At 32.3% G+C, this 23,911-nt stretch overlaps 1 protein-coding gene across 1 annotated transcript; it reads left to right on the forward strand.

The window, feature by feature from the left end:
* Positions 1 to 1,787: 1,787 nt before the first annotated feature.
* On the forward strand, positions 1,788 to 17,209 carry LOC124370883 (platelet-activating factor acetylhydrolase IB subunit beta homolog). The gene is made up of 4 exons (XM_046829187.1): positions 1,788 to 2,019; positions 7,913 to 8,119; positions 9,860 to 9,982; positions 14,460 to 17,209. The coding sequence occupies exons 1-4, from the start codon at positions 1,954 to 1,956 to the stop codon at positions 14,739 to 14,741; spliced, it is 678 nt and encodes a 225-aa protein (XP_046685143.1). The 5' UTR covers positions 1,788 to 1,953; the 3' UTR covers positions 14,742 to 17,209.
* Positions 17,210 to 23,911: the final 6,702 nt, after the last annotated feature.

Raw genomic sequence — 23,911 nt, forward strand, 5'->3', positions numbered from 1 at the left:
GAGAGAACTAAAGTTTGCCGACAATCACAGGAGTAAACAATTTATATAATACAATTCTAATCAATCACTGTTGACTGTTTAGTGTTTACAAAACGCCTCCTCAGTCCTTACTTCTTAGACAGCTGGACACTGGACTGATTGGTTGGAGTGGACACCTAATATCATAGACATCCAACAATATTCTAATAGTTTCTGAGTCCAACAGCTGTTTTAAGACGCCACACTCTAGATTGTGGATGAAATCTGATTTACATCAAAATTTTGTCAGCTTTGTTAGCCCTTTTATTTCATTTTCTCTGACTTGCTCGCAGCATGGTTTTCAAGCCCAATCCACTGCGTTGGGTGTGAGCCATTTAACATATCACCTTATCGTGTTTTTGAACCCATTGATTTTTAATTATAATACACGACGAAATAAAGTACAACCAGTAAACAAAGGTTGTAAATAATCAATGCCATTTATAACCCATAATAACGTGTTGGCGTTTCATTAGGTGAATGGTACCTACAGAATTATGACAACTGGTAAGTACTGAACTTAGTGTTTTTCTAGATGAATGACTCCAGAACCTCTTGAATTTACTACTTTTTTGGCGGGCTTTGGACGTTATGCACAGGGAGAAAATTTTCGTTTCGTGTCACGGACGTAACGTAGAAGTAGGATTGCAGGTTTACCGAAACGTAAACAAACCGTTATATAAACTTAATCTTAACTGACATGCCAATAGTATGTTTTACTGAAACTACCAGCAGTCAACAACTAGGCAATGATAATGGTGTCTGTAATCAGCTAGGTGACGGAGCGTATATATTATTATTATTTGGATTCACAGGTAGTAAATACATGTTTATTTATTTTTTTCAGCTAATAACTGTAATGGAAGAAAACTGAGACAATTATTCCGAATCATCTACAACACCAAATAAAAAAGCGGAGATGAAAGGTCTGGCAATAGCAGAATTTGCAATTTAAAAAGGCAGAAAATAGAAGTTAGTGTAAATGAAGATACTACTAATCAAGTATGCAAGCAAGGCAAAACTAATGAGCCAAATTACGTCCAAAAGAACTTTCAAGACAACGTTCGCATTAATACAAAGACAGTAAAAAAGCAAATCGTTTTGAAAAAAAAAACCTTGATATTCCTCAAGCAAGGCGAAAAGAATGGGCTAAATTACGTAAAATGAGATATTTAGAAATGGTACCTTATCAACATATATGTCCACAGCCCGTTAAAAGTAGTCACTTCTGTCGGTCATTCCCTTATTTTTTTGACTAATATTATGAAGAATAACTGAAATGTGATCATTTTCAAGATGTTAATATTTATTTCTGAAATCACAACTATAGCAACTTTATTTCTCACTTGACATATTCAGCTCTTTTTTTATTTTTCGTATGGTATTAAAGACAAACTGTAATACAAATAAAATTTAGCTATGTGTACTTAAAAATGTAACGTTTAAAATATTTTTCACTCGATATAAAACACCTTGTATTTATTTGTAATGATTCTTACTAAACAAAACATGACTATTAGCAGAAAGTTAAAGACTGAAAATAATACTAGTTATTTGTCTAAAAGAAAAGAAACTAATACCAGTAATAATTGTTTATATATATATATATATATATATATATATATATATATATATATATATATATATATATATATATATATATATATATATATATATATATGTATATATGTATGTGTGTGTGTGTGTGTTTATTATACATCAGCCCTTGTCGGGAAAATAGTTCAATCTCCTTCACAATCTGAGGCACAGGGAAGAAGAAGAATAAATTCAGTTGCAGTATTTTATTCTATCTTGTACTGTTAGTTGTGAGTTTGGAAGTTTTTTGGTAATATCTTTGCAAATTTACATGCATTTTATCTCTTGAATTCTTGTTCGTGTACAAATTGAATTGGTACGCACATTTTTACTGTTAAAATGAATCGATGCGTAATACCTGCTATTAGTGAAGATGTCCAAGGTGATGACAGATGGATGAGCCAGGTTAGTTTTCTAGTTGGAAATTACCGTACCTAGCCTATGCTAAATTTACTTTATATACGAGTATACATTTCAAACATAAATTCTAAAATAAACTACATGAAGTATCTGTAAGTGTCCAGGATTAATAGGGCTAGTTTATAACATTTTTCTTATCAGTCAGACTTCAAGTTTGAATTTGTAGTGGGCTAGGATCTAATAATCTGGCATTATGATAGTAGCTTAGGAGAGTTATAGTAGCCTAGACTACATTTTTTTTAAAAGTGTAAATATCTATTTTATCTACTTCACAATATTTTTCAAAATTTCAACCAAAAATAAGAAACTTAATGTATAGAAGATTAGCTTTGTACAATAAATATAAAAGGGAGGAAATAATGACTGAAATTACGTCGGAAATACCCCTGGCTATCATTGCGTGCTTAGCCACTCCGCACTTCTGGCAAAAAAGTAAAACATCCTCGAGATAGTATCAAATTCGAGCTTAGATCACATCAGTGCTATTTCCACCCTGTCCCAAGTTTATCAAATATCCAATAGAATGTTCTTTGTGGATGCCGTACCAGGGAAAAGTAGCCCGTACCTCTCTCCAAACCTGCTCAATGGTGTTGGTATGTAAACCAGTACCTCAAACCTGGTACCCCTCTCGAGAGAAACAGTCTAGGCCTTCCAGCAGAGTCACTCATGATGGTTGTCCCAGGAAGAATCTAATCCTTTATAATTGCCAACAATGTCATAGAGTCCCTTGAATCTACAGGAACAAGGAAGAATTTCTCTGTAGAAGGGTTGGTACTTTGGGATTATACCGACCACACCAGTATGAAGAACACAAAAATATAAATTTATAGAAACAAACATGATAGAACGAAAAAAACAACTCTTTAATTATTACAAACTTACAACGATTGTCAATTGTTAATGGGGTCAGATTCCGTTATATGCCCCCAACGCTTAAACTTTTTTCAATGAACTTAGAATGTTATAAAACGACGTAGTTGACTAACAGAACTAACATTCCATCAATCAACAAGCATTTCCAGGTATTGTGATCGTTATAATATTGTTGTCGCTTTTATCTTATCTTTCTCGAGAACCCCGATTACGGCAGGCCGAGTGGCATCACATGATTATTTAAGTTTTTTGCACGGTACATAATTGCCTTTCCATTACAATTCAATTTATATTTCTGATCAGCCCCTCTAGAATTTGATATTTTACTGATAGTAGGTACTATCTCGAGGGATGTTTTTCTTTCATTGACATCAGCATGGGGCAGCACCAAAGATGCTGCCGAAGCTCGCACTGATGGCCGGAGGCACTCGCATTTTGGGTGGCGGAGTGTGATCAAGAATAAAAACAAGTTATGTGTGTTTTTTTCAATAAAGAGTTTAGTTTTTGTTTGGTAATGTTTGTTTTTGTTGAATTTTTGTGTTTGGAGAAATGTAGGGGTAAAATAATGAAGTACAACAAAGCGACGCACTAGCTGAGCAGGCGGCGAGACTCTGCAATCACGTTATCTACTAGAACGCTCGACTTTGACCTCTGTCTGAGGATGGGGAGGGGTTTGCGATAAGACAATTCCTGTTTTATATTGATGAAATAATGTTCTACGCTAATCTAGTAATCAGTAGAAGCAAAATGTCAAATAACGATTCATGTCTGGGTGTGGTCGGTATAATCCCAAAGTACCGAAGGGTCTATACCTCCAAAAAACACACTGTTCCTCGATGCAACGTCCCTGGTTAAACTTTGTCTTATAGAATTTTGCCTCTTCAATCTGCACAACAGAAAGAGGCCAGCCAAGTTTTTCGGATTGTTCCATCATGTAAACAATAAACACCTCCCTCATTAATGAATACCAGTCGACTACTGTTCTACTGCTTAAATCTAATTTCCGTTACATAAAGTCCTGTCAGGGAAGTTTAAGATGATGGAGTTCACTACACAAAAGAAAAATCTCTCGAATACTTATGTGTCTCCTTTCAACAAAAGAACTCACCCATGCATATAGGTTATAGGTACACTGCTTCTGTTTTTTCTTTGATTTAGAGGACCGCCTACAACAACGTAACAACAGTGTGTCCACAGCTAGAGGGCAGTGGTCACCGCACTTAACACAGAAAGAAAACCTGTTTTATATAACTCCATGTCGGACCAAAAAGGATACAAAGGAAGAAAACACGAACAGAAAATGGCTAAGGCAATGACAAAGTACGTCTTTATTTTGAAATGAAAAGTGCAGAAAAATCTTACCAATCTCGAAATAGGTAAAAATAATGATTTTAATAACGAGATGCAAAATAAGATGCCTATGGTAGAAAAATGTGGTACTTTCTGATTAAACAGAGGCAACCTATTCAAAGCACGCTGCGGCTGATGTGATTAGGCGATTTAGAAACCTAAATCGCCTAACTTAACCTAATCTAACATGTTAGTATTTATTGTGCAACTACCCACGCAAAGTTGCTAAATCCTGTTTATTATCAGTGGCCTCTGTTTAATCAGAAAGTATCGAAAATGTTGAGAAATAGGAACAAGACCGAGAGCACAGAGGAGAAATGTCAACGTACAGGTAGAATCTGATAAATAAACATCAATAAATCTTCACTATAGGGGTAGAACGTGTTGCAAAAATGCTAGGACCTCTAATATTCCTTTTTGTTGGTCTGTGTGTTGGTATCCCGATTACCTCCTCCACCTATCCATCCTTAGCTTGTTATCTCCCCCACACAGAAAACCCCGATTCTCCTCGGTCCCCTAAATTTTATGGAGTATTTGTGATAAACATTATTTAATGTTTCAAACACTATATTAGTTATTGTGCAATTATGGATTGCGACCCACTTGAAAATTCTTTCTGGCAATGAAAAATATTTTTTTAAAGAAATTTATAAGTGGTTTGAGATTGTTATAGCTTGTGTGGCTTAAATAAACTACAACCCATACTGTAATTTCAACGTTTTTAGTGTATTCTGCTTGTATTGAACAAAACTCTGTATAGTTTTTCTTGGGAACGAAAGAGCTGATGCCCTGGCCAACCAGGGCTCAGCGACAACTATGACGGGTCCTCAACCGTTCTGCGGTGTTCCAAGGTGTGAATCCTCTAGGGTTGTCTCGAAATGGATTCGCACGGAGCATGAGAGAAGGTGGAGGTTGCATCCGGGTTTGAGAGTAAGTAGAATGGTATTACAGTCACCTTCCTCCAGGGTTGCTTCAGACCTTCTCTCATTAAACAGATCAATGTCTTCCAATGTCATTGGTCTCATTACGGGGCATGGTCACCTGAGGAAGCATCTTCACAGAGTCGGCATCCTTCAGGAGGATCCCCTCTGTGGAAGGTGTAATGAGCACCATGGAGGTGCACGCACGTGGAGGTGTGTGGAGACTGCTGAGCACCTGCTCTTTGATTGCCCTGCAATAGCAAGAGAGCGGTATGCCATCTTTGGTAGTTTGGACAGGGGTGGTGAATTTTCCCAGGAGGACTTGATAGGTTGTTTTCGGCAGTTTTGTTGAACTGCTGAAGTTGTAGACTGGTGGGCCTCATGGTGTGTTTCCGGGGTGCGGAAAAAGCCCTTGAGGCTTAAGTGCATGGCAGTAGGCCGCCCCAAGGGGGAAAAAAAAATGCTTAGGGGGTTGGAAATCTATGAATTTTAATAATTAGAATGGAAGTGTTATTTTGTGGTCATATTTGTGTTTTTGTACTTCTTGTTAGCCTATCTGATTTTGGTAAACGTGAAGTTAACGGGCAGAAAGGCAAAAGACGAGTGTCACTTTATTGAACGGAACTATAAGGTTTTAGGGGATAAAAATAATAAATAATGAATCTTAGAACATTAAAAGTTGAACTACTTAACGTAAATCTCTTTAACAAGTTTGGATCAAAATAACTTTGAAAATAATGCATAAAAATGGAATCAAACATTCTAAAACAAATAAGTATTGAAATAAAACAAACACAAGTTTAATAAATAAGCAAAAGTAACATAACCATAACTTTGTATGTACCTATTATCTACTTATGTACCACGTGGTAACTTTCAATCACTTAAAATAGCTTTTTTCATTTAAAAATAACATACGATTACTCTAAACAACGAACTCATGACAAAACATAATGACCTATTAAAATGGAATAAATTAATATCCTAATATTTTAACTACTTACCTAATCAACACTTAATATTCGTAAATATTTTAAAAAACTAGTTGACGGTATTAGAGTTAATGTGGCAGTTGAGTAATGAACGCCATGCTTATTCATGTGGCAGGAGGCACTGCACGGAATGGTTGTTGGTGCTGTACTAGCTGTTCTGAACACAGAACACTCAGATAAGCTATTGGGAGCAGATAACACTGAAAATCATATGTAACAAGAAACACAGTACATAAATATAACCAAAAATTGACATTTAGAGGTAGACTGAGGAGACTCTACAGATTTAGAGATCTTCTACCTGAGTCTACGAAACTACGTGTCATGCAGTCACTAGTCCTGTCCGTTTTCGCCTACTGTTTCCCAGCCTACGGGAATAGCATTTCTGGAGAAGACATGCATCGCATTCAAAAGTTTGCAAAACTCTGCAATCCGTTTCATTTTTAATTTGAAACGATTTGAGCATGTCTCTCCTTACAGAGATGCCGCTGGGATGATGTCGGTAGAGACCGTCTGCAGGGTCATGACGTGCTGCATGGTCCACAAGGCTCTTGTTAAACAGGAGCCTCAGTACCTTAGTGAGAAGCTCTCATTTCGGGATGAGGTCTCTCAGCGCAGAACCCGCCATGGGAATCTTCTCCACTTTCCTAAAGTTAGGCTGGAGTTTGGGAAGGAGGAGCTTCTCTTATTTCGGCCCGAAATTGTACAACGACCTCCCACCAAACATGAAACAATGTTCAATAGCCACATTTAAGAATAAGATGAGGCAGAATTTGCTTAATGCATAGATTTTCTTTTTCTTTTTATTTATTTGTATTTCATTTTCATGTATATGTTGTATGTGACGATAGTTGTTCTGAAAAGCAGTTGTTCTGTATGTAACTGAGAAACGCTTGATGAAGATAAAGACAACATTATTATTATTATTATTTACATTTCAGTTATTAAAAAACATGGTTATTTGTGATTTAGACCAAATATATTTTTGTTTAGGAGGACGAGTAGAATATGTTATTAAGATCAACATTTTGATTGGCTACTCTGACCGTTAACCTTGCTGATATCATGAATTTTGGTACTCGGGTATTATCCGGAAGGGAATGAAGCCATTGTTTTTTTAAGGGCTTTCTTACCGTGGACCTAAGAAAAATACATTACTATAAAGAACAAACTTTATTTGACTTACTGTGAAAATTGCATGTCGTTATCATGATCGGTTCTTGTCTTCTACCTCCCAAAAGGAAGTGATGTTAGTGAGAAGAATGCCACTCTTGTCTCTCATCCTTCGGAACAAAATAATATAAAGTTTATACTATACATTTAAATAAATTCTGAGATGCTGTTGAGATCTAATGCAGTTGCTCAGTTTATTGTACAGATCACTGTCATGTAAAAGTGGCTAGCTTAAACACTTTAGCCAGGAACTTCAAGAACAAAAGCTATCCCTGAGGCAATGACTGGATATAGCAGATAATGAAATATTCACATTTTAAAAATAATGTCTAGATTACAGTAAATTGAAAATAATACTGTTTCAATCTTTTATCACACAAAAAAAAATGGTTTTGATAGTTATGATTTCACGTGAAAATAGTGTTTATTCTAATTTGTAAAAATCTATGTGTTTATGTAATCGTGAAACATATTGAAACCAAGATAATCATTATATGATAAATAGAATCACAATAGTAGAATCATATAGTAGTTTCCATCAAGCATGTTTATAGAGTTTCTTTTTTCCAGCATAACCAACATTTAGCTGACACTAAAGATAGAGAACCAGATGTATTGTGGATTGGAGATTCCATTATCAGCCATTTGAAGCAGAGACCAATGTGGAATGATCTGTTTGAACCGCTTCATTCTTTGAACTTCGGTTTATCTGGTGACACCACACAGAATGTTCTCTGGAGGATACACAATGGTGCCTTGGACAATATAAAGCCAAAGGTTAGCCCAAATAATTTATTACATAGGTTTTGATATTATATTACATATGTTTCCAAATGTGCATTTAAAATAGAATTCTAAACCATTGAGATCAGGACTGTTGATAATGTTAGTGTATGCTAGTGGAACTTAAAGCTGAGTAGTTTAGGATCATCCTAAGAGAGTTAACATATTAAATAAATTCAGAAGCAAAACATTTATATATATGAAAGGTTAAAACGGTAACCTATTAAATGTTTTGCTTCTGAATTTATTTGATATGTTAACTCTCTGAGAACGATCTTAAACAACAACATCTACAACTTTAAAAAAAATCACTATGGCCTATAGACTTTAAGCCGTATTACATGCTTTGTGCATTGAAAGAAAAGGTCTGTAATGTGTTAATGTGGCTCAAGACAAACAGCATCATCAAATGTATATAAAACAATTACTTTGACTCATCCTTTATTCTGGTGAAAATAAACATTTACAAAATTTATTTATTCAATTTTTAAGGCAAAAAACACAGAGGTTATCATTCACCTTAAAATGTCACTGACATTTATGACATACCAATTATAGTTTGCACACAACAATTAGTTGTCAGTTATGAACCAATTATAGTTCTCACACAACATTTAAATGTTGATTGTGAATTGTAATTGGTATGTCACCGACATTTAAATATTGATTGCCACAATTAGGGTTAAAGCAGATGATACAATACTTGGGAACTCAACAGTACTACCTAGCTATCACTGTTGGCATCACTATAGATCAGGTGATATGTTGTATCTCAGACATCCAGCTGAATAATATGGTATACAACATTTCTAAAACATTTTGCAAGTAAAAGATGGAGCAACAGGCATTGTGCGTGACAGAGCATAAGAAGGCTCAGTTGTTTCCATTTATTACAATATGCCTCAATTTCTCTTGAATTATATATGCCATGATGTATGCATAGGAGGCCCTTAATTACTTATTGTTGCAAAGCAATGTTACACATTACTAATAATGTTACAACACAATTTCTATCATTTCAGACCAGCTGTACAATTACATCAGTTGGAATTAGGTTCCTTGTGTTAAAATACATTTTTAGATTTCACTCTAAAACTATTATAGAACCAGCAAATGTTTTGTTGTTATAATTATTATAGTTAGAGCACCCCGCTCCAAAATAGTCTGGATGACATTTGATGCAGTGTTGCCAAATTGCTGCTGACCACCAGTTGTTCCCGTCATGACATGCTATTGTCACATAATGCCTGCTTGATTTACACCTGATTTGTATGCATAATAGATAAATTAAATCAAAGGTACGCATATTTGTAACGGTTGATGTTGTTATTTTATTGAAAACGATGTTGGGATGAATTAGTATTTTACCTTAAACGTAAAACTGGCAATTTTTAGTGTTTAGCACATGGAGTAGAGGGAGGGTTCAGATGTATCAACCACCATCGGACTATTTTCGTGCCAGTTACTTTAGTGAGATGTAGCCAAATCTACACATACATGTGTGTGTTTACATGTGGAATTACATTCTTAGTAACAATGTGGCTGTTGTCAGAAACTGGATGTTGATATGCGAATGAGTGTGATAAACATTGTACGTACTGTTTCACATACAGTGTATGATATGTTTTATATTAGAAGATCCAGTCAATACATAGACAGTTTTGTATTATTTTAGACTCATATACAAACTTTACGGTTAATCTAAATTGGTTTTAATAAAAATTATCTTTTCAGGTAGTAGTTGTACATGTAGGAACAAACAATTTTGGAGACTCACCTGATGATATTTCTGATGGAATTGTGGAAATTGTCAATGTTATACGTGAACGACATCCAGAAACATACATTATTTTTGTTGTAAGTATAAGCTCTAAAAATACAATAAATTTTTATTACTAGGTTTTATTATGAATAGATAAAATAATTTTATTATGAATTATGTAGGCCTACTTGGAATTTTAAACAGTATCTCAAATTTATTCATTTCTTAAGTTGAAAGTTCTTAGCATTTTATAACACTACTAATTATTATTGAAGAAGAGAGATTCCATTCTACTATTATTATATGCATCATTAACATTCTAAATAAGTTCATTTACAACTTTCCCACTTTGGAATATCAGCTGATCCAGATAAAACTTTATTCAGTGATCTATTGTGCTCTCCAATATCAGCTGTAGTGATTTTCATTTCATCATGTATTAGTCATACAATGGGTTTACGTATTAAATTGTCTCATATTACATCCACATATAAATGTCAATTTGGTTAAAAATTGTGTTTTTCTTGTATCACTGAAAGGTGGTTTAAAAAAAATCCTGTTACTTCACAATCGTTAAAAGAAAACTTTAACCCTTTTAGCGCCAAGTATATTGGGCTGGTCGTGTCTCATAACGCCAGAGTTACTGGTGTGGGGTTTCCTGTCTGATGTCGTGGCATAGCTGCTGGGTACATCGCAGTAGTGCCAGAGCAATTTTACGAGTTTACACAACATAGACATAAATTGTTCTTATTTTGCTAACTTTTAAGATAATATAATGATTTTGGTAATCTTGTTTGTTGTTCAAAGAAAAACAATGACATTTAATAAAATTTATGAAATGTTGATTTTTACAAATTGTATACCTTTAAACCTCGTAGTGTTAATCATCAAAATTATGCTGTATGTTGCTATTTCTGTAGTGTTAACGGACATAATATTGTCGGTCAAACATTACATAATCACTTCTTATAGAATACTGTGATAATGTATCGATTTGATTCATGCAACATTGGATTCGAGAAGAAAAATGCTAACAAGAACTAAAGTTTTATACCTCTTTGTTGTTATGGTTCGTAGCAAATTGATTATTCCAAATATAAATGAAAACGTCAGCTGTTTGTTGTGAACTTGCCAGCATTGTTAAATCTTACGTCTGTGCCGAATCGTGTATAATTTGAAGATTTAGTAGTTTTATTAGTGTTTTAGTGTTGTATTAAATGTGTAGAGTGATGTTAGATATTATAATAGGGCAGATACATATATTTTAACTGAAATCTGATATATTATCGGCTCTGAGTTGGGTATTAGAATTTGTTTGGCTAAACTTCATTTCACATAGTTTTTTTATTGTTTTTCACTTTTATATTATCACCACATATTATTCATTCTAATTCAGCAATGTTCAGGCTGATGTAAATAAAGATAAGCTAATTTAGCAACACTGTTTATGTTGTGGATTTGAATTTTTTCAACTAGTGCGTATTGTCATGTTTTTGTTTGTAAATTTGGTATTATTTCATATATTTAGATGTAGTTTATGATTTTCTAAAACTAAAAAACATTTCCTATTAGTTATAAACAATACATTTTGATATATAGTACAAACTTTCAAAAACATCTTATACTTTTTGCTGTACAAAGATGTTTTAATAATGACAAAAAGTTACTTTTTTATGCTTTTCAAAAAATGAGTTATGGAATTTATTTTATTGTTGCTGTATAGTTTATTTAATTTTGAGTAAGAAAATATGCATGTAAATATATATTCATGTACAATTGTATTAGCAAAATTTGTATTACCAAACTCTTATGTATAGACCTGATTTTCATGTTTTGTAGCTTTATAATGGTTTCATATATGTGTATGCAGGTTTTGTTTTTCTGAAACTAGATCAAATTTGACACAAAATGGTGATCTCACATTTACATTTTTCTCACTATAACTTGATTTGATAGGCATGGTCTCCCCCAAATTTGAAAAATTTGCATTTCATTAAACAAATTTTGAAATAAAATATTTTTTGGCCTGCTTTTGATGCAAATATTATTTTTTTGTTTAAATCTAAAAAATATATACATTTATATATTCTACATTTTTTGCTCCTAAATTATATTTTTAATATATTTTTTAAACCTTGTATAAAGCTATAAAAAGCCTGACACCACAGGATGAAATGACTGCCTGTTGTAAGGTTAAAAGTAGATATTTTTTCAATTTATTTATATTTTGTAAATTTAGAGTTCCATAAATACCTGAAAGAATGTTTACTCTATAAATCACTACTGTACATATTGTTTGCAACACATTTAATTGATAGAGACCTGTGCAAATCTGTTTAATAATACTAAAAATGTATAGATGTATGTATTTATTAGTAAACAAAGTAAAAAACTGACTTTTACCATAACAACACCAATGTTTTTAGATAAAACATTATAGTGCATATTATTATTTTGTTTGAATAAAATATTAATACCAATACAATGCTACTTGCTATAATACATTTGATATAGAATCATCAAATAAACTTAATTTCTTTCATTGATCAAAATTAAGTTTTGATGTTAAATTGTTAAATTAGGTAGTAAGAACAACACTGAAATAGTTTTCTCTAAAATAAAGGAAAGTCTGCTGTAAATGACACACTTTTTAGAAGCTTTAAAAGTAAGTAAGATAAGATAACAACAAGAATATTAATGGCTGCAGGTGGCTATCATCTAACGTCTAACACCACTGCCTTATGAATAATGCAACTTTATTATATTCTTGAAGCATATATAGTTCTGTATAAATCGGTACTAATTTTATTGATATTAGTCAATAAATAAATGGATTTGTCCTGAATGAAAATGTTGAGAGCCTAAATTAAGGCTCTTGACTGTTAACTTACCTTACTCAAGGCTATATATAGGCTCTTGGAGTTTCACCACCAACCTAGCATGAGTCTAAATAAAGGCTCTTGGTTTTTATGACTTCACAGGTTTGTCCTTTATATAGGCTCTCGGCACCAAAAGGGTTAAACTAAGAAGGGCATTTTAGACAGTTATTTTTTATTGTACTTATAAAAGTAACCTCCAAATGAATGTAAATAGCAATGACCTGGTAGATAACTGACGGTTTTAATGACAGGATGTTAAATTCCATGGCTGGCAGTAAGCGGGTTTGTGAAAAATCCTTGTGTTGAATGGTTAGCGAAATTGTTTAATTAATGATCCATTGGGATATTGTTATATACCATAAATGATTTATAAGTCTTGTTAGAGAGTATGATAGATAACACTGTAGATAATAATGGAAACTATGGTTATCCTCATTATGGTTAACCTGATGAAAGTTATATATATACATTATTCTTAGTATTTCCTGTATCTTCATATTTCGTTTCAATATATAAAAATGTATCCCTATTCTTGGAGATATCCATAACAACAATAAACTGTCCTACAAGATTAGACAAATCCAACAATAAACTGTCCTACAAGATTAGACAAATTATACCAGGCCTACATTTAACAAGAAATACTTCAAAAGTGTGTGCAGTTTATATGTCAATTTGAAGAATTGTTAAAGACACTTCCATTTCATTATTAGTACAAGAATATGTCACAACAGTACTGGAGAACTTAGTCGTACAAGACTTAGTACAAGAATATGTCACAACAGTACTGGAGAACTTAGTCGTACAAGACCTCAGAAGTATCTGAAGACATTTTTAGTGTATTTGAAATTTGTGGCTCAAATGATGAGTTTTTAGATATTAATATTTTTTATATATTTAGGTATTGTTGAAAAGTCTTGTTTGTTTTCATGCATTTAACACAATGTGAGAAAAATGTTACTAGTACCTACGCATTATACTGACCACACTTGTTATATGTTTCCAGTAAAAATTAAAGAAACTTAAATAAGATTAACCTTTTCCTTGTTGTTTGGTTTCTAATCTCGACAGGCAAAAGTCAATAGGGTGACCTGTGGTGCGGCAGGCAACTTGGGGCAGTCAGTTGGGTCCTGATGGGGTAGTTTGCTCTTATTTAGGGGGATGGTTCCTTGGACAAGGTTTAAGCACATACGTGACAGTCAGGACATTACGTTTAGGTTAGGCTTTTCAGATACAATATGGCTAGTTAAGATATGCGTTGGGTAGTTTTGAATATGGACAGGATAGGTTAATACATGTGAATGACAACTATAATTAGGCCATTTTTGTTATTTTTAACTGAAAATACAGATAATTTAAATTTAAATGTGGCTGTTATAATGCATAAGTATTGTAACTACAATTAGGCCATTTTTGTTATTTTTAACTGAAAATACAGATTATTTAAATGTGGTTGTTATAATGCATAAGTATTGTGTTAACAATAGGCTAGCTTATAAGCATTTTAGTGATTAACAGTACTATATTTAATGTGATATGTATATAAACTTAGTTTGGACCAAATTCTTAGGCTTCAACAATATGCTTTGATAGGGTGTAAGTAAAACTACTTTTACATCAATTAGGTTTTTATGTTTCAATATTTTTTCGTTAAATATACGGATATGTTTATTCACTCTTGTATCTTTGACAGGAATTGTTTCCACGAGGTCATCACCCAAACCCCCTGCGTGAACGGAATGCATCAGTGAATGAGTTGGTGAGGAGGAAGCTGCAGGGCAGAAGTCGCGTGCAGACGGTGAACTGTGAGAAGGGGCTGGTCGGTGCTGACGGCACTATTAGCCATCACGATATGCCGGACTATCTACACTTTTCAGATGCCGGGTACCGGAAGGCGCTGGAACCTCTACACGACTTGCTGTTACAGCTCTTGACGGAAGGTGAGGAAGAACGGGACCTCACGCCATCTGAGTGAAGTGTCCTGATGCGTCATGTCACATCACGTCGTGTCACGCATTCGCAAGCTCTGATCTGGGGGTCGGTTGATCTCGGCTGTGCCGTTATTATCTACAAGATTGATGCTTTATCTAGGATAATATTTTTACCACTTATTGTTGCGCTGCCAACCGGACTGAGTACTTTGTCAATTGAGATATGTAATTATATTCAGAATGGGAATTTAATGTGTAAATCATGAAAAATGCAGTTTGTACAATCGTTTTAATGCTCACCAGTAATTGGTGATTGGGATAAAAAATTCTTCATGTACAAATCTTGCTTTCTGATGATATAAATGTACTGCCTATTTTTTGTGATATAACTATGAGATTATTAAGCCACACAGTTAGCCAGTAAACATAATGTATTTGAGATGAAGGATCGAAAACGCTTTGACTAAGTTTTGAAAGAAATGTCAAGATCATATTGTGTAAAAAAAATAATTCACAAGTTTATTTTTCTTTGTACTAATAAAAGATGGAATTCTATTTTTAAAACATAGTGAGAGTTGTAAACAATTTCTATATCAGATAATAGATAAAAATTGCTCAATTATCATAATCCATAAGTTTATAATAATTCTCAATTTTGTATGTATTTTTAATTTTAAATATTGGTGGGGTTTCTGTTATTTTTCTAAATAGTTATGTCTTGTTAGTAAAATTGTTTGTATACATTTTAAATTTTAAGGCAATGTGGGATTTGTATTCTACTCATTATGAAGTTTGTGAAGTAAATTGTAATTTCACTTGCCTAGGTAGTTTATTTGCTCTCTGTTGCTATGTTTGAAGTGGCCAGCATTGCACCGGTCAGAGCTTGGTGAATGTGTAGTTAGGCATTGCTTGGCTTAGGTTGCGTGGTCACTGCCACGTGTGCGATTATTGTGCATACTTTACAGGGATATTCTCAAGTGAACAGCATCACCAAAGTACGGTTCAGTAGTCCTGCTGTAGTTACAGTAGACAAGCGTTTTCACAGTGATATATTTGGGCTCCTATATTTACTTATTCAAAGAGTACACTTTTCTCACCGACTATTTGAGATGTAAAATACGATAGGCTAAGTTATTTTATCGCTACGTTGGTCCAAGCAAGGACTGGTTTCTCAATCATTATTTGATAACAAGCTGATAGTTTGTCTGTGATCAGTTAGCCTCTAGATGATTTTGTTTTGTTTCAAATCATATCTTGTAATTGTTGAAATTCTTCATTGTATCTTTTATAATAATTTTTCCTTAAAGTAGAACTTAGCAAATAACTTAGTTCAGTTATTGTTCATTTGTCTCTGAGAGATTTTATATGTTTGTATTTACTATTTACTTTGTAAATTATAGAATCTATTTGTTGTCTTTAAACCATTTTATTTCCTAATTCTAAATATTCTATGAGCACTTAAACCAACAATTAGACTTGGATTCCTTGTGATTTAAAATTTGCACCACTAAAACTTTGTAAATACTGTACTACTGAAGTTGTGTAATATTCTGATTAGTCAACATTTATTATATTACCAAACAAAGATACATAAAATGTGATAATTAACTCATTACAATAATAATTGTATTATCGAGACTGTTTTTATAAAATTAATAATAATACTGTTGAGCTTCAAAATGTGGGTGTTTGGGCACATTGAAACAATCACACTTAAAATCTAGCGAGTTCAATATGAAACAAGGATCTACCTTAGAGCCTAGTAAACTAAGATATAAATATCTGTATTGTGATAATATAGTTTATTAATAAATATGGTATCTCTATTCTTAATAATTAAGGTTAGATTTTAAAAACAGTGTTTCATAATTTTTATTAAAAAATATTCCATAATAGTAAATTATATTAATTATGCGGAATAAAAAAAATATTGAAAATTTCCTGTTGAATAAAATTCATTACAGTTATGAAGGACATTGTTTGATATTATACATTAATTATAATATGTGTGAACAAATAGTATACAACTATTGATTCTAATATAAAAGTAAGGGCAGCGTTTTCTACTTCTCAAAAAATAGCTTACCTTTTCCCGTCTTTTTATATCATAAGCTGATAATAGATTTGAAAGTTCTAATTAGAAACATATCTCAGTTTAAATTACCACATAAATGTACGTCTTATGATTATAATAACGTAATTAACTAAAAACATGTCATCAATTTGTTTTAAGAAAAAAGTTTTGTGGACTTATAACGTGTCATTCTCTTACAATTTCTACTTGATAGATAAAATGGATTCTTTATTATCGTTAAGTATTACAAACATGCAATAAATATAATAAATTCATATCAGACACATGTGCTGTGCTGTGCATTGTCAAAATTTACAAACAACACGCTTTGTATCTAAATAATTAATAAAATACTAATTTAATGTGACTGACTATATTAGATATCGTTGTAATGCTAGAGAAGTTGTATGAACGGAAATAAAATGTCAGTACCACGCAGAACTGGTGAGTGGTCATTTAGACACAAAAATCTTCTTGCTGTTTAGGTATGAAGACTGCCAGCTCACTGGGTGTGATATTGTTATGTAGGAGCTAATGTGGAGATTTTACTTAAAGACTTAATCATATGGGGATACTTATATCCATGCCCAAAGGTATAATAAATTGGTAGCGAATGAAATGTTTCTTTTAGCGAGTTTGTATCTATATTTTAGACATAATGGACAAAAATATGTTAGTTAGAATCTAAAGAATTCACTCTTTTGATATTTTACAAGTAGTAGTACATGATGCTCATCATGTTTTAGTCTCGCCCTGCCCATTGCCTATATAAAAAATTTGTAGATTTGCATGAAAAATGTAACAAGCAGAGTAATATATTGGTAGAATCAGTACAGTGTGAGTGGATAGTACTGGATGGGCCAGAATTGAATATGTCTAACAAACTCAGTGTCTGATGCCTTGGACTTTGCTACACTGGCTTTCTCAATAATAAATAATTATAAAAAATGTAACAAGCAGAGTAATATATTGTTAAAATCAGTACAGTGTGAGTGGATAGTACTGGTTGGGCCAGAATTGAATATGTCTAACAAACTCAGTGTCTGATGCCTTGGAGTGTGCAACACTGGCTTTCTCAATAATAAATAATTATAAAAAATGTAACAAGCAGAGTAATATATTGTTAAAATCAGTACAGTGTGAGTGGATAGTACTGGTTGGGCCAGAATTGAATATGTCTAACAAACTCAGTGTCTGATGCCTTGGAGTGTGCAACACTGGCTTTCTCAATAATAAATAATTATAAAAAATGTAACAAGCAGAGTAATATATTGTTAAAATCAGTACAGTGTGAGTGGATAGTACTGGTTGGGCCAGAATTGAATATGTCTAACAAACTCAGTGTCTGATGCCTTGGAGTGTGCAACACTGGCTTTCTCAATAATAAATAATTATAAAAAATGTAACAAGCAGAGTAATATATTGTTAAAATCAGTACAGTGTGAGTGGATAGTACTGGTTGGGCCAGAATTGAATATGTCTAACAAACAGTGTCTGATGCCTTGGAGTGTGCAACACTGGCTTTCTCAATAATAAATAATTATAAAAAATGTAACAAGCAGAGTAATATATTGTTAAAATCAGTACAGTGTGAGTGGATAGTACTGGTTGGGCCAGAATTGAATATGTCTAACAAACTCAGTGTCTGATGCCTTGGAGTGTGCAACACTGGCTTTCTCAATAATAAATAATTATAAAAAATGTAACAAGCAGAGTAATATATTGTTAAAATCAGTACAGTGTGAGTGGATAGTACTGGTTGGGCCAGAATTGAATATGTCTAACAAACTCAGTGTCTGATGCCTTGGAGTGTGCAACACTGGCTTTCTCAATAATAAATAATTATAAAAAATGAACTTCTCCAGTAGCTTTCCTCAATACCATTGCAACCTTTATAATTAATTGTTTACTTAATTTTCAAAACTTAAAAATTTTTAAATTGAAGACATTACTAGTATTTCATCAAGTAAGGAATTTTGCTTAACAGCAAAAAGTGAACAAGTGAAATTGTCTCTCAACACATTTTACATTCTTCTGTGTATAAAAAAATGGAGAGTTACGATTGGAGATTGAATACTATTCATTTTTAACCCTTTGGATGCCAAGCAAATTTCAAGATTCGTTTTGAGTAATGCCATGCATGTGAGCTGTGGGTGTTTCCTGAGTGCCAGTGGTAAATGGCCTATAACAGCCAAGTGTGCCAAGCACAAAACAGCTATTTTGTTATGTTAGACTAAAAAATTGTATAACTCCTATCCTAATACTGATAAATGGACAATTTTTGTTTTGTTTTGTAGGTTATGAAATATACTGTTATGTAATAACAAAGTTTTATGATAATATCCAAAAATATAAATAAGTAAACTAAAAAAAAAATAAAAAAAAAATTTTTTTTATTTTTTATTTTTTTTTATTAGAAAACTTATATTATTATACTATTTATGTAAACATATGTTACATTTTACATTAGTATGTATAATTATGAACCAATATAGAAAATTTCAGAAAGAAATATTGAGAAATAAAAGTTTTATAAGATTTTTAATAAAACTTTACATTTGGACTAAAATGCTAAAATATTGACAATGTAATGTAAGGGCATGTTATTGTAAGGACTTTTCTAAACAAAACTATATTTATTAAACTAGCATTGAGATGGTTGAAAAACATTGGTTAGGACCCTAATGCATGTTCAAAAAAAAATAAAATCATGACAAATAGCCTATTTTTTTATATTATTTGCTTTTACTCACCCTCAGTTATTGAAAGGCAGAAAAAGTCCAATCTTCAATCACTTACTATTTTTTTAGTGCCTATAGTCTATAGCATAGGCCTATTGAAAAATGTTACTAAGTCTATAAAAAACTATGCAAAGAAATGTCTCTATATAAAATATATACATTGTTACATAAACGTTCAGTCTATTTACACTCGTGGCGGGGGAGACAGTCAAGGTGGCAACACCGGGTGCACTTGACACATACTGTCCTGGACCTTATACTATAACAAATTATATATCAATTTGTTAAGTAACTCTTCCCCTTTCGTTTGATGTATCTGTTATGAAGATTCGCTTACTATATGATTTAAAAAAATAATATAATCGCAAAGCCGAAAATATCGGCCCGCGGCACACTTCGGTTAAACGTAATGGGCCGAAAATATCGGCTCTCGGCACACTTCGGTTAAACGTAAAGGGCCGAAAATATCGGCTCTCGGCACGCTTTGGTTAAATATAGTGAGCCGATAATATCGGCCCTTGGCACCCAAAGGGTTAAACTTATGCTCAGCATTCACATTTACCTATCCAAATGATTGAAATTTTGGAAAGTTCCAACTGTCTAGAACAGGGGTGCCCAACCTTTTTTACCCAAGGGCCACATTGTAAAGCCTTTATGGCCAGGTGGGCCAACATCCCAGGGGATTTGGAACCCCAAACAAAACGTATTGCCCGGGGTTTGTTCCAGAAATATTGTGCAAAATATGAGTTTTAAGGTTATTTGGTCCTTGTTTCCTGATTATTGTAATTTCTTATTATTTATTAGTTGTTAGGTAAAGGTTTATAATATATTATGTTTATAGGTTTTTTTAGTAGAAATAAATATAAACCCAGACTTTTGGATGTTTGCTCTAATTCTGAGGGAACAATAAAAAGGTTACCAATAAATTGAATTAAATTGTGCCGTGCTTTACGCGCGCTCTATTCGTCAGTCGGCAGCCACCACCGTAGTCAGTAAAATCTGTCTGCAACTACTTTACTTCTTTCAACACTCATACTCCACCAAATGAATACGGCTCGTTCTACGTGAAATCGGCTGGACTGCTTGGTTCTCAAAATTTGTATTTATTTAATATTTCAAATGCTTGTAAACAAATTTGGTTGTTTTGGCAACAAGGCGGGCCACATAAAACTGACTCGCGGGCCGGATTCGGCCCGTGGGCCGTAGGTTGGGCAGCCCTGGTCTAGAATTTGAAAATATTCAAGGTTACTTGATACAAAGAGATACAAACACATGTTTATTATCAATTGAAATAGAGGAAAGCTAAATAGGTCCCTTGTACTTTTGTCAACTTACTCAGTGTTTACATTACTCTGATACTTCAGTAATGTTGGATCTGATTAAAATTGAGTTTCAAAGTGACACAAGCCCGTTTTATCCAACTATCTTTGCTCGGTTAAAGTAAAGTAATTTATGCATACTTTTGTAATTGTTCTTCTTTTTAGAGCTTCTTGAAGCTGTCTCCCTAGGCGGCTGCCTACTTTTGCCTAGTAGAAAGTTATGCATTTCTACATATGTGTTAAGAAGCATGATTTGAAAATCAAATGTGCAACATAAGTGGATTATTTCATGCTCTCTACTGGTAACTCAGTCAACCAGAAAGAGAGATTACTGGTTTTCGATTTTGAAATATCCAGTGATGTTACAACAAAGAGGTTGCATTTTCATTGATGTCTTTCTTTTTCACATTGATACTACATCTACATACGATATGATAAAAACACAGTACACACAGTTTATATTTCCAGTGTTCAGAACTCCTTAACCTTTTGGGGTCTGTTTTTTATTTACTCAAAAAATTCAATTCATTACCAATTCAAATAATTTTGCTTTTATTTTTTTAGAATAGAATATGATTTATTTTTGAAAATATTACAATAACACATTATATACAATGGTATACACAATGTAATAAATCAATAAAGTAACCTAAACAACCAAATGTATACACAATGTACAAACCTAATGAGCAAACTTAAATAAAAATATAACATTCTTGTAAATAAAATTTAAAAAAAAAACACTTGTAAATTAAAAGAAATATTTTCAAAAATAACTAGGGCCTCTAGAGGCAAGTGCCTGTGGAGAGGTTCCTTTTATAACAAAAATCTTTTTCAGCTCAAAGAAAATTTCAACAAAACTTTGATTTTTTTCATAAGCTCCTAAAAAAATTGATTAAAAGTGTGCTGCTGCAGTTACAAAGCAAATGAAAATCCACTTAAATAAATTCAAATAATATTTCAATATTACTTATGTACATGTCACATTAAACCAATAAATTGTAAAAGTATTGTAGTTTTTTCAAGGTAGAACCTCATATCAGTGTTATACAAAGTTAAGTTAGGCAGATAAAAAGTTTATTCATAATTTATTCAATTTTTTATTTGTAAAATAAAGCAAATATACATATATTTAATTAGGTTCTTACCTATGTTATTTTTTTCCCGAGTGAAAACTTGTAGGACGTACGGCTAATAAGTATTAGTCATGTTTTAAGTACCTATATAAATAAGTTCATAACGTAAGAAACGTATAATTTTAAAATAACAAGGTATATTGTATTATAAATACAGTGTATTTGTTCAGTGAAATGAAATGTAGAGAAGTACTTACTTTAATAAACTGAAAAACTGGTGAATTAGTTGGTGTTCTCTTTTAACCGGTGTACTTGAAAGATATAGTGATGTACTTGGGTTCTGTTTTTCTTCAACATTGAATATTTTATCAGTACAATGGTAAAAAATCCAAAAATGTATAGATTGTCCACTAGGCTATAACAATGATTTACCAAATGGTACATCAAAATAAACATTAACAAAAACCCAATTTATTCAAAAACCCACTTTTTTTGTGAGATATTCACGCTGCAACAGCTGTCGGACTGAAGTCACCTGGACCCCAAAAGGTTAACAGCTTCTGATGAAAGTTTATTACGCCTATGCAATGTTATAAAATTGGTTTACAACACACTACTGACGTAATGTTTTAAGTGCATCATAAAAAATACTTTATTACACATATGTTAAAATTGTTATAACTTGATCAATTTAGTTATTTGATTTTGCTAAAACATGTAATGGACACAACATACAAATCTTACAATATTTATGGTTTTAGTGTAATAATCTCTATTGTTATTTTTATATAATTTTCTAATTAGCATGTTTTCCTTCAAATAAGCTTTAAATTGTAGGGGTTTTTTAAAGTTGAGGTCCAAAATATTGTTTAAAAAAAGTAAAACTAATCGTCTTTATTTTAATGTTTAACTTGTACATGGTGCTCAATTTAAAACTGCCCATATCCACTGTTGGTTTACTTAGTGTGTTGGATGATTAATTTGAGTTGGATAAAAATTGTCAGGTGGAACTATATAATATTATGAAATTAAAAATTCCCTCACCTCTCCAGTAAAGTGGTAAATTAGTAATTGCCCATCTAAAATTATGGATGCATAATTTTAGGATTTGTTAAAAACAAAATAAAATTTGAAATAATTGCTTTTGCATTAAAAAATTTACTAGATTTACTACTAGTAAAGCAGATTTCCAAGCAAACAAGTGGCTATATTCGGTTTTTTAATACAGGTTTATAACTTTGTTGATGTGTCAAAGAAATACATTATCCGAAAAATACACTTCACTCTATAAAGTTTGTTTTAGAGCATTGCAGGTGCTTGAATAAGACATGATTTGTTAATCTGTGGTACAAAAAAATCGTGATAAAAATGGTTTACTAATTTAATTTTAAAATCATTGCTTTATCATACATCAAATGTATTGTCTCCCAACTTTTAATTAAGAGCTTAATATAGTATACAAATTAGAAACCATTATTAAACACCCAAAAATGTTGCAAATTTTAAATTTGATAAGCGCATGTCTAAACTGAAAAATTACTAAAACAGTTAAAGTGGTTGTGTTGGTATGGGGAAGAAGGGGGATTTTTGCACTCCCAAAATAATTTTCTCAGAGTTTTTCATTACCCTCTGAATAATAAAAGTGTACTTTAAAAGAGGTATAAACACTTTAAAAATGAACACCTCATATTAGAAATACTTTAATTTATGTTTAATTTTATATTGAAATGAAATGAAATTGCTGTGTTGGTGTGAGGAGTAAAAGTTATTTTTAATATATTGGTTGTGAGTGGCATTTGAAATCTTATTATATTTTCACTTTGATCTCTGAATTACAGTTATGAGTACAACATAATTTTACCATATAAAAATAAAGATGAATCCATTGTGTTAAAGGTATTACAGTCATATTTGTCAAGAATATAGATTTTCAAGTTTTTTAAATAATGTAAAATAAAGTAAATTAATACTTTGACTGTTTATAGTTACAATTTTAGCTAGAAA

The sequence above is a fragment of the Homalodisca vitripennis genome, unplaced genomic scaffold (genome assembly GCF_021130785.1).
Source record: "Homalodisca vitripennis isolate AUS2020 unplaced genomic scaffold, UT_GWSS_2.1 ScUCBcl_622;HRSCAF=3039, whole genome shotgun sequence".
In the NCBI taxonomy this organism is placed as follows: domain Eukaryota; kingdom Metazoa; phylum Arthropoda; class Insecta; order Hemiptera; family Cicadellidae; genus Homalodisca; species Homalodisca vitripennis.